The 12,847-nt window shown below is 39.9% G+C and overlaps 1 protein-coding gene across 10 annotated transcripts in view; it reads right to left on the reverse strand.

Moving 5' to 3' along the window:
* The window catches only part of LOC135091530 (vascular endothelial growth factor receptor 2-like), a 166,232-nt gene that overhangs the window by 49,770 nt on the left and 103,615 nt on the right, over positions 1 to 12,847 (reverse strand). For all 10 annotated transcript variants that reach the window (XM_063989285.1, XM_063989272.1, XM_063989292.1 and 7 more), the window contains 3 exons: positions 12,702 to 12,847; positions 10,400 to 10,561; positions 6,345 to 6,475 (listed from right to left, as the gene is read on the reverse strand). The exon at positions 12,702 to 12,847 is cut by the window's right edge and continues 22 nt beyond it. In XM_063989285.1, the coding sequence (XP_063845355.1) occupies positions 6,345 to 6,475; positions 10,400 to 10,561; positions 12,702 to 12,847 (439 nt within the window). The remainder of the gene's footprint in view (positions 1 to 6,344; positions 6,476 to 10,399; positions 10,562 to 12,701) is intronic.

Genomic DNA, 12,847 nt, shown 5'->3' on the forward strand with positions numbered 1-12,847 from the left:
TTATTACAAAATGAGAGGTAGATGATTTTTTCTTGCCTCATTTAATTCATCTCTATATGGACACCATTAGTTGCAGGAAGCACATCAAGACAGTAATCAGTTTCTTGCCATGTTCACTGTAGCATAGCCTTATCTATGGTAGCACTGAATGCACCTAGGTACGCAGCAATAAAAGTTTTGAGAGGAGATGGGGGATGGAGCATGTTTCAGGAAAGGTACATGAATGCAACCCTGAAGTAAAAAGCTAGCCTGGAGCAAATGGAGGATACAAGATTAGTGAGAAAGGTGTGTCTATGGACCATAAGTAGTGGCAAAAGGAGAAAAAAGTGTGTTAAGATGGTACAGAGGAGTGGCATGGTAGTTGGGTACGGGTACTGACCTTTTGAGGGTGTATGGTTCTACGTGACTGGAGAATGACTAATATAAAAACAGAGAGGGATTAGAGTGGGACGTGAGAAAGTGGAAAAGTGAGATAGAGCAGTGAAGTGCATGGGACTGAATAAATGGAAAAATGAGATGGAACAAAAGAGGACACTGAAGTGGTACAAGGAGAAAGAGGCTCCAATGTATGAAAAAGTAGAATAAGAGAAACTTGGGTAGTGATCTCTTCCAAAGCGAAACCACAGTGTATGGATGTGAATACAAGGAATTACAGATGATCCGAGTCCCACAGCAAAGTGTGCCAGATGTGTGACATGGGTGAGGATGAGACAGTGGAGCATATGATATTGGAATGTGAGAAGTATAAGAAAGACGGGAGAGAGAGATGACACAAGTGATTCTGACTGAGTTAGGGCATAAAAGGAATGAAAGGGTGAAGACAAGAAGGAAATGGATGATGCTGCAGCTGGGACTATGTAGACAGCCAAATGAAAGGATGACTGAGGCTGTGAAGGTGTTTCTGGAGAGAATGTGGCATGCTAGATGTTGAATAGTTAGTGTTAGGGATACTATTAATTTATTCTTCTTCCTGTTTGTTCTGTTTGTGTTTTTTCCCTACAGGAGTTGCCATTCCAAAGGCTTGACTCAGGAGCAATCCCAAGCTACCTGCAGCATCAAGATCAAGATCACAATGCTGTAAGGAAAGTCAAGGAAGAAGTGCAAGAAATGGAAGAGAGAAGCCTGCTAGTTATCCAAGGTGTAGGCAACAACTTAGTAGAGGCAGGTGCTGAAGACACAGTAAAGGAAGTGATAGAAGCAGTGAGGGCAGCAGAAGAAAAGAAGATGTGTGTGGCTGTGGTGGGGGTCCTGCAGCGCCCACGGGAAGGAGTGCAGTATGAGAAGGTCAGAAGAGAAACGAACCGCAAGATATGCATGGAACTAATGAAGGTCAAGATGGAATGGATGGGAGAGAAGAAGGGCAACGTGAGCTTCCTAGACATGGATGGGATCCTCGACCAGGACAAATTCTTCGGGAGAGACAGGGTCCACCTCAACCACAACGGGAATGAGAGGCTAGGACGTCAACTGGCCGAGTGGATGAGGGCGAGGCAGGTGTGTTGTGTGGATGAGGCATGACGAGGACCCACTGATGTCAGCGATCATGGAAGAAAAGAGACTAACCAGGCAAGTAGAAGATTGGCTGTATGAATGTGAGAGGATGGGGTGTGGGCAAGTTTGAGGATGTATGCAAGGAGCTCAGGGAATGGAGGTTCGACTTAGTCGGGCTCACTGAGACTCACCTGAGAGATGATGTACGAATGGAGGGATGCGAGTATGTTATGATTGGAAAGGGGCGTAAGGCACAGGAAACACTGGGAGGAGGCGTAGCCCTACTCTACAAGAAAGAAAGAGGACTGAAAGTAGAGGAGATTGATGTGGGGGAGTGTACAAATAGTGAGGATGTGCTTGCAGTCAGAGTGGAATGCATGGATGATCGTGGCAGACCAGAGGTGGTACTGGTGGTAGCATACATGACTGTCATGGGTGAAAGAGCAGAGAGGGAAAATAGGAGGAAGTATGACATACTTAAGAAAGTTGTGAGAGAGCATGGAGAGGAGAGAGTGCTAGTTATGGGTGACATGAATGCACATGTGGGAATACTGGGGGAACAGGTGAACAGGAATGGTGAAATGCTTGGAAAGTTTGTTGATGAACTGGAGATGGAAAATCTGAATGTTACTTTGGCTGAGGGGCGTGTGACTTGGAGTGCAAGAGAGCAGGAATCGGCAATTGACTATGTGTTGGTGAATGGAAGAATGTGTGAAATTGTGTCGCATATTTGGATAGAGGAGGATGGTTTGGTGATATTGTGTCTGATCACAACATGCTGGTTGTGGAGTGCTTGATGCAGGGTGGGAATGAAGTGAAAGTGGCAAGTAAGAAAAAGAAGTGGAGACTGAGAGATGTAGGGTGGGAGAACTTTCAGGTTGATCTGAGTGAGAGAAGCTGGGACGACGAAAGTGTGCATGACGTGGAGCATCTGAATGAGAAGCTGGTTGAGGACGTGAGAGGTGCTGCTGAGAACCAGATAGGGTTTGTGAGAGTAGGTAGAAGAAAGAATGTATGTAAACCATGGTGGAAATCAGAGCGGCTAGGAAGGAGCGAAAGAGAATGAGTAAACAGTGTAGATAGCTGAGGAAAAAGAGGCATGAAAGCGATGAGGCAGAGAATGAGTATCAGAATGCATGGGCAGCGTATGTGAAGCAGCAGCGGTTGACAAGACGAGTGATAATGAATGCTAAAGTGAAGAGTGAAAGGAGTGTGATTCAATCTTTAAGGGAGAAAGGTATGGAAGGTGGCCGTGAATGGTACAAGTTCATGAGAGGTGAGAATATGTCAGGCAGTGTTGATGTGGAGAGTCTAAAAGTGGAGGGTGTAGTTATAACAGAGAAGGATGGAATCAGGGAGGCAATCAAAGTGTTCTGGGAAGAAGTAGGTGGGGTAGGTGAGATGTTTAGTGTGAGAGAAGGATGTGTAACACTGGAAAGGAAGAATGCAGTTGAACTGGATGAAAGAATCAGTAGGGATGAAGTGGAGAGGTGTGTGAGAAGGCAGAAGAATGGCAAGGCAGCAGGTCCAGATGATATACCCTATGAGTTCTACAAGAATGGTGGGGAGGTAGTGATAGACAGAATGACTGAGTTATTCAACCGAGTGTGGGATGAAGAGAGAGTGCCAAGAAAGTGGAATGAGAGCCGAGTGTGTCTGTTGCATAAGGGGGATTTAAGAGTAAGAATGAGCTGAAGAACTACAGGCCAATTGCATTAGTGAGTACAATAGGTAAAATTTTCAGTGCAGTGTTGAATGAGAGACTGTGTAAATGGATTGAGAGAGCTGGAGTGCTGGGTGAAGAACAGAATGGTTTTCGTAGGGATAGGAGAGCTGAGGACAATATGTTTGTGGTGAATGAAATGATTGAGAAGAAAAATAAGGATGGGGGTAAATTGTACCTAGGTTTTCTGGATATAGAGAAAGCTTATGATAGAGTGAACGGAGAAATGCTGGGTAGAGTCTTAGAAAAGATTGGATTGAGTGCAAAGATAGTTAACATAGTGCAAAGTATGTATGTGGACACGAGCTAGATACAGACTAGGAGACATAGAAACAGACTGGGTGAAGAGTGAGAGAGGAGTTAGGCAGGACTGTATATTGTCACCAACCCTTTTTAGCCTGTATACAGAGGAGCTAGCAGCCAGGATGAGAAGAATGAATGTAGGGGTAAGTGTGGGGAATGATAAAGTATGTGTGCTCCTTTATGCAGATGACGTAGTTGTTATGAGTGAATCGGCAGATGAGCTTCAAAGTCTGTTGGATGTAGTGGATGGCTATGGTAAAGACTTTGGAGAAAGGTTTAGCAGTGAGAAAAGCAAAGTAATGATTGTGAATAGGTCAGAGGATGAAAGTAATGTGGTATGGAGACTTGGAGAGAATGAGTTGAGACAGGTGCAAGAATACAAGTACTTAGGGATGTGGATGAGTCCTAGTGGGTGTGCAAAGGCAAAGAATGAAAAGATAAGTATGGTAAACCAGTGGGTAGGTCGATTGGGAAGCACGGCAAGGATGAGAGCAAGTAAGTATGATGTGTTGAGAGAAGTGTGGAAGAGTGTGGCTGTGCCATGTATAATGTATGGTATGGATGTGATTGCATGGAATGAAAGTGAAATTGATAAGTTAGAAGTGGGCCAGAATAGAGTAGCAAGGATGGCACTGAGTGCACCGAAGTGCACAGCAGTTGAAGCCTTGAGAGGTGACATGGGATGGAGCACCTTTAGAGAAAGACTCACAAAAGCCACACTTAGGTACAAGATTAGGCTTGAGAGAATGGATGATGCAAGAATAGCAAGGAAGATGTACCTGTGGAATGAAAGTGGAAGCAAACGGAGGAAGCGATGCATGAGAATGACAGACAGGAATAGATTGCAAGTTGTGTGGGCGATAAGAATGGCTGGGAGGAATCAAAATGAGTGTGAATGGGTGGTAACAAGAGGAGGCGGAGTGGGAGCCGAATGGGATGTGAGAAAATGAAAGAATGAGATAGACAAAGAAGTGAAATGTGTGGGACTGAATGAATGGAAGAATGAAATGGAAAGAAAGAAGACCCTGGAATGGTACAAGGAGAAAGAGGCCCCGAGGTATGAAAGGTTGTATGATGGAAGCCTGGGCGGTGATCTTCTCTTCTGAGCGAGGGCACAGTGTATGGATGTGAATGCAAGGAGTTACAGGTGGTCTGAGTCCCGCAGCAAAGTGTGCCAGATGTGTGACATGGGAGAGGATGAGACGGTGGAACATGTGGTGCTGGAGTGTGTGAAGTATGCCAGAGACAGGAATGAGATGATGCAAGTGATACTGACTGAGTTAGGGCATGATAGGAATGAAAGAGTGGAGAAAACAGGAAAGGAATGGATGGTGTTGCTGCTGGGACTGTGTAGAGAGGCAAATGAAAGGATGATTGAGGTGGTGAAAGAGTTTCAGGAGAGAATGTGGCGTGCCAGGTGTATGAACAACTAGGATAGAGGATGCTGTTCGTTTCTTTTTTTTTTTTTCCCTTCTACAGGAGTTGCCGATCCAAAGGCCTGGGTCAGGAGTGATCCTGTGCCACCTGTACCATCAAGATCAAGATCAAGATCATGTACAGCCACACTGTAGCCAGCATAAATAAGTGTTTTTTCAGTGTTTTCAATATCCGAACTTTCAAGGTCCCTGAGTTTAGTACTTTGGTTTCAGAAGAAAGCAAGCATGAAACTCAGGAGGGTACTGTACACCCCAAAGCATTTTACAAAATAATTAGTTTTCAATATCTGAACTTTCAAGATCCCTGAGTTTAGCACTTTGGTTTTGGAAGAAAGCAAGCATGAAACTCAGGAGGGTACTGTACACCCAAAGTATTTTACAAAATAATTACTTAGGAAGATAATGACTTAGAATGGCTGTCAGGAATCTAACAAGTTTTGTAAACTGGGTAGCGTCTGTATACACATACAGAAGGTGTCAAAGTTATGTGGTAATGAGTTACAAAAGTTCAGAGGTATGAGCAGTCCACTTGCAAAATGAAATTGTGCTCTCAATATTGTTCCCTTTGCTAACCAAAAGTTCAGATTTGGAGCTATGCCCCATATTTACCTAGTATGCTGCTTTGCCACTACCCACACCGCACAGCACCATAACAAAGCACCACCCACCACCCCAGGACAGGCCCCATTCCCTTGTACACCTGTTAGTGGATAGGACAAGCTCTGTTGTGCTCTTCCAATTTTATTGTGAAAAATCTAGTCCATCTTTACCCATCATGGGTAATGGCAAGTGCAAGGCAAGCGGTGGTAGTGGTGGAAGCACAGAAAAGTAGCAAGCTATCTCAATGGAAATGAAAGTGGATAAAAAAAATAAATAAATGAATAAATAAATAAATAAATAAATAAAATATAAATAAATAAAAATAAATAAACAAATAAATAAATAAAATAAAAAAAAGGACTGGTGAAAACTATGAATGTAACATGAGTAGTTCAACTACTTGCACAATCTACAAGAACAAGGAACAAATTAAAGAACATGATAAAAGCGCTGTGCCTATGCAGTCAACAATAATAACCAAATGGAGAAACTTCTGGGTATGTGGATGACGAGTTACGAGTAAAACAACTTACAAGCAGTCTTCTGGAACGTATCTCACTCGAAACTTGAACATCCTCTGTACAGTCTTTCCTAAAGTGTGATATTCTAATGTGAATTGTTTCTAATGTGGGGTTCAGTGTGCTTCCGGGTCATACTCTGACATGAGTAACTTGAAGCCTAATGTATGGATAGGGTGCAACAAGCTGCAGAGAGGTCCATAATGCAGAGTTTAGGGAGTGAGCATGCTGTCACTGAAATTTCAGAGAACACTAAATATCATCACAACTCACCTTCTGCCACTGGATGGTGGGTGCTGGACTGCCTGTGACAATACACTTAAGGCTGTAAAACACATCATCCTTCACCTGCTCAGTTTGGCCATTCATATTTGTTTGCTTTTCAAAGACCACTGGCTTTTCCTCTGCATAAGAAAATTACAAGTTTGAAAGCTCTCATGTATTTTTGGAAAATCTAACACTGATGCTAAAAGACTAAAACATAAGAAAATATTTAACATTTGAAGTATGAAGTAGCTATGGCTAGCATAATATCTACAACAGCTATGTTGCTCAAACATAAAAAAGTTTCAATAAGAAATATACAGACAGTTTAGAGGAGAGGAGAGGAGAGAATTGCATGTGCTCAAAAGTGGTAATCTGGATGTGAATAGCAAATCATATTTTATTTAATGAGAAGGTAGTATATGAAGATGGTGCAGTGAATATGGGACCTAAGTAGTTCATTACAGCAGCCACAGATCAAGTCTGTACATAAAGGTAGCTAAAAGATCATGACATATTTTAAAATTGGGCAAAACTGGGGGGACCTGAGGAGATACTATGCTAACTTTCCTTGGAATGACTACTGCTTCCGTGTCAGAGATCCATCTCTGTGTGCTTAGCATATAAAAGAGGTGACAAGTGTCTGGCATGGAGGCATACATTCATCACTTTCAACCCAAACCTTCCAAATCTTGGTTTAACACAGGCTGTTCTCATGCTATACATGACAGACAGGTGGCCCACAAAGGGTACTTGAGCCTTCCATCACCTGAATCTCATGCACTTTGTATTCCTGCCTAGAATCAGGCCAAGTCTGTTCTCCAACTAGCCAAAAAATTCCTTCATTAATATAAAGTGTCAAAATCTTTCAAGATCTAACTCCCTTATGACTTCTGGCACCTAGCCAAAAAACATCTCCAGTAACTTTGCTTCTTCATCTTTCCCTCCTTTATTTTAACTTGATGGCACCACTGCCATCTCATTTATTTCTAAAGCTGAACTCTTTGCTCAAACTTTTGCTAAAAACTCTAGCTTGGACAATTCAGTTTTTGTTCCTCCCTCTCCTTCATCCTCTGACTACTTCATGCTACCCATTAAAATCCTTTGCAATGATGTTTTCCATGCCCTTGCTGGCCTAAACCCTCAAAAGGCTTATGGACCTGATGGTGTCCCTCCTATTGCCCTCTGAAACTGTGCCTCTGTGTTTGCACTTTGCCTAGCCAAACTCTTTCAGTTTGGTCTATCAACATCTATCTTTCTGTCTACATTCAGCCTGTTCCTAAAAAGGGTGGCCATTCTAATCCCTGAAACTACCATCTTATTGCTTTAATATCTTGCCTGTCCAAAGTTTTTGAATCAATCCTCAACAGGAACATTTTTAAACATCTATCACTTCACAACCTTCTATCTGATTGCCACTATGGGTTCCATCAAGGCCACTCTACTGGTGATCTGGCTTTCCTTACTGAGGCCACGGGAAGAGGGGAGGCATGCATTTAGCAAAATTAGAAGAATATTGTGAAAGTAGCAAGAGAAGATAGGAAGAGATGCAACACTGCTGCAAAGAGAGAGAAACTGAAGACATTCAGATAGAGAGGAGGAGATGATAAGATGAAACGCTTTTGATACCACCGTGTATAACAAAACAGTGTGAATGGAATCCCCCCACAATGTGAAATGTACTCCATACATGAATGGATAAGGCCCCTGTACAGAGTTAGCAGCTGGACTGGTGAGAAAAACTGGCAGAGACATCTCAGAATGCCTAATTTCAAGAGAGCTGTGTAGCTAAAGATGAAATGTGAAGCTTCCAATTAAGATCATTAGTAAAGGACAGATTAAGGGTATTCAGTGTAGAAGAAAAGGACAATTGAGTGTCACTGAAGAAGAGGTAATAGCTATCTAGAAGGTTGTGTTGAGTTGAGAGATGGAGGGATTGAGTTTTTGTGGCACTGAATGGCCCAATCAGAAATTTTAGAGAGAGGAAGTCAGATGTTCTATGGCTTCCCTGCATGAGTTGTATAATTTTTGAATGTTTTGTCATCTATGAAAAGATGTGGAAAATGCAAGGTTGTATCATCATTGTAGGAGTAGATAGGACAAAAGTTTGGTTTACAAGATTAATAATGAAAAACAGTAAGAGAGTGCTTGGCAGGACAGAAGCCTAAGGAACATCACTGTTAATAGATTTTTGAAGAACAGTGATCATCCACCACAGCAGCAATAGAACAGTCAGAAAGAAAATTTGAGATGAAGTTACATAGAGAAGAATAAAAGCTGTAGGAGGGTAATTTGGAAATGAAAGCTTTGTGCCAGACTCAATCAAAAGTTTTTGATATGTCTATGGCAAGAGTAAGGCTTTTACCAAAATCCCTAAAAGAGGATGACCAAGACTTGGTAAGGAAAGCCATATCACCAGTAGAGCAGCCATGACAGAATCCAAGATATAAGATTGTGAAGTGATAGCTGTTTAAGAATCTTCCTATTGAGGTTACATTTAAAAACTTTAAGAAGGCAGGAAATTAAAGCAATAGGGTGGTAGTTTGGGGAATTAGAGTGGTCACCCTTTTTACTCGTAGGAACAGAAGAAGGAAAGGCAGATGTTGACAGACAGAGTTGGTACAGTTTGACTAGGCAAGGTGCAGGCATGGAGGCACAGTTTTGGAGAACAATAAGAGGGACCTCATCAGGTTCAAACCTTTCAGAGGGATAAGGTTGCATGTCTTCTATCCACAGTGGTTTTGTTTGATGTCAAGACAGTCAAAATGAAAAAGTAACTTTCTTATTCCCCAAAGAAGTTATAAGCCCCTTCAAAATTACAGAAGATGAAAGGTACCCATCTCCTGCCTTCTTAGTGTCTAATGAATGTCTTACTCTACCAACACAGTGCAACTCTTTTTCCTTTCACGATATTTCATCATATCAAGAATTGTCTGGAATAGCATCTTCTATTACCAAGAGAGAATATACAGCTCTTTTTCTCAATGAAATTTTCATCATTAGAGGACAAGGAAAAGGAAGATGACTGAAAGTAAATATACAACAGACTTTTGTTAAGCTGAACTCTAAATGTCCAAAGACCTCACATAACTGATAGCTTAAAATAAAAAAAAAGAATGAAATTCAAATAATTGAATTCTGAGTGCATTGCAAATGGGTGGTTATTCTCTAATTTCTTCCTACATCACATTAAGGTAAGAAAGGTTGAAAGTAGCATTTTCTTAACTCCAGACCACATACACATACAAACCTCCTGTGCTCAGTCACTCTCATACTTAAATGCTGGCAGCCAAGTCAGTCCCACTACATATGTGATTCTTAGTACATATCACATTACTATTATCAACATTCCGGCTTTAGGTAACAATTAATATCCATCAGTAATTTGTGTTGAATATTCAATGTGATTCAAGAACAGATGTTAATTTGGTGGAGAGAAAATAAAAAACATTGCAAACATTAAGCCTGTGGTGTACTTTGCATCAGCCATCTGTAGCATCATTCTTATTTTTCACATGCAAAGTGTAGTTGTGTTCAAGTAAGAATGACCTTAAAGAAAAATATTGATAGTATAGGTGAGACTTGGTATTTTCAAATTTGACCAAATGTCATAATAAAAGATCAACAAGGATTGGATAACAAGCCAAAATTACACTTATCATAATGAACAAGTAAAAATGAAGATCAGCAGGCTATGCTGGACTGGAAAACCAAATAAAAGATAGAGCAAAATATTTCTTAGCTCAGTCTCCAGCATGATATACTATGTAAAAGGAAAACTGAAGAATTTGCAGAAATACTGACGTCTGTTGGCAGAACTTGGAAAACAATTGATTAATAAAGAAGGATGCAGAGAGTCTTTATGCATCAAAGAACATGTCCATAGTATCTGTAAATGACAATGGTGACATACTCCATCATCCTTTATAACAGTATATATATATATATATATATATATATATATATATATATATATATATATATATATATATATATATATATATATATATATATATATATATATATATATATAAACAGACACATGTACACACAACATGACTCACCTACTACAATGATGTTGAAACTCTTGACATCTGGTTTTCTGTCTTCATGAGGATAAGCAGAGCAATTATAATGTCCTGTGAGAGATTTTGTTGCCTTTCTAACTTCCTTCTTTTTCTGCCATGAGAATTTTGAATTACTGCTTTGAAACTGAAGTTGAGAGCCTGGCAAATAAAGAAAAATATTAACCTTGTTAGTTCTCATAACTATTAAACATGAAATGATGATGATGATGATGATGATGGAGATGATTTTTCAATCATAACAGATGAGCCTAATGAAGATATTGCTATTTGTAGACAGCAGGCACTGCATTATATTTCAGTGTCATGCATGCATTAGCAACTATGCAGTTATTACATGTTATTTTTTATTTTTTATTTATTTATTTATTTTTTTTGGGGGGTATGGGATTTCAGAAGCAGCATACAATGAGTATACCAAATACTTTAATTGAAAAGTGGTTATATAAAACAACATAAATTGTTGATTATGGAGTTCTTAAAGGTATAAAAAGAACAGTAGAAGTAAAGTAGGTGATATAAAGCACTATACATAAAGGAAATGGAGAGCATAAGAAGACTTGCTGCAAAAGAACTGAGACTGTGGAAATTAGAATGGTAAGAAAGGAGAAGGACTAAGAAGTAATTCTAATGTGGAAATTAGAATGGTAAGAAAGGAGAAGGACTAAGAAGTAATTCTAAGATTGAAAAGAGTTCATAGAAGAAAATAAAGGAAGAGCAGATTAAAGTCTGATGGGAAGTCATGAAAAAAATTCAATTAGAATAAGAATTTGTTCTAAAAAGAAGTTGAGAGAGAGAGAGAGAGAGAGAGAGAGAGAGAGAGAGAGAGAGAGAGAGAGAGAGAGAGAGAGAGAGAGAGAGAGAGAGAGAGAGAGAGAGAGAGAGAGAGAGAGTAATGCAGTGGAGGTGGAAAGAACATGAAAACAACCGTTTTAAAACCTTTGGGGCCAACAGGACAAAGAATGTGAATGATGAGTGTGTGGTGCCTTGTCTGTGTCACCTTGTGGGATTGTCAGCATGGTAAACAGATGGATAGGATAAATAAGAAAATGGGAATAGAAATAATATACAGTATCTATATGGAAGCCAGTAGAAAGCACTGTCTTATTTTTGTCTGAGAATGGCTGATAAAGGGGAGGCAGAAAAAGCAAGTACCATTAATGTCTGGTAAATTTGCAAGACATAATGAGTAACTGTGGAAGTCTTAGAATATGGAGTGAATATACTGGTATGTAGAATGCATGTTTTAACTAAGTGTGTGTAGTGGCAGGACAGTCAAAGCCAACCTATAAATAAAATGTATTAATTCTTTCCAACAACTGCTCTCCTGCACCATAAATCTTTAGAAAAATCTGAAGGGCTTCCCTATCTCATCTGCATCTTCTGTTGCCACTTTAGTAAAACCTCCATACGTCCGCATAATTGAGACTCAGCCTTTGACAACTTATCAAAATTCTGACTTCAATGAAATATTACTGAAAACCATTGAAAATCCTTCTTGCAAACTCAGGTTCTCCAATTTCCTCCCTTTCTTTTATCTATAACCTTTCCTTCCACCTTCCTCTTCTTTAAAGGTCAGGAGATTTTAGCTTTTGCAGAGGCACATCTCTGATGTTGGTTTGTTTCTCTCAAATAATGCTTAATTTTTCTTGTACTTTATCTTTCTTTTCTTTCAAAAACAATATATTTATTTTGTTGTTTCAGTGTTACTCTTGTCAAGAAGGATCTCATCAATAATCTGGTCTTCATTTTTTAAATAAGATCTTAGTAATTTAGCCATTCTAAGGACAGGGATGAGATGAACACCATAGGAGACCAGTTCTGTCAACTTTTTTTTTTTTTTTTAAGTAAAACTTTTGGGATCAATGTTTAAGAAACACAGAGATGAAAAGTAAAAGTAAGAGAAAGAGCTGTAAAAGATAGGTGTCACGAGGTGGATCAATGGATTGTGGACAAGGAAATGGGTATGAAATAATATTTTCCTGTCAACAATTACATGGTGATCACAAACTTGGACATGGAATTGGATACAACAGTTAAGAGTGCGTATAGTGGAAACAAGTTATCTAAGAGGGGGTAAGTACTGACATAGTAAGGTGACAGGAGAGAGAGAGAGAGAGAGAGAGAGAGAGAGAGAGAGAGAGAGAGAGAGAGAGAGAGAGAGAGAGAGAGAGAGAGAGAGAGAGAGAGAGAGAGAGAGAGAGAGAGAGAGAGAGAGAGAGAGAGAGAGAGAGAGAGTGTGTTAATAGACTGTGAGTGATTATTTATGTGAAACACTCACCTGTCTGTTGACTGGAAGTGACCTCAACTTTCTTATAATCAAATTTTGTACCACCACACATCAAGGTGAAATTATCATTCTCCACAACAGTAATAATTTTCTCATGGTCAAAATCTTTACTTTTCTTATCAGGTCCATAATAACGC

The sequence above is a fragment of the Scylla paramamosain genome, chromosome 3, assembly GCF_035594125.1.
Source record: "Scylla paramamosain isolate STU-SP2022 chromosome 3, ASM3559412v1, whole genome shotgun sequence".
NCBI classification, from domain to species: domain Eukaryota; kingdom Metazoa; phylum Arthropoda; class Malacostraca; order Decapoda; family Portunidae; genus Scylla; species Scylla paramamosain.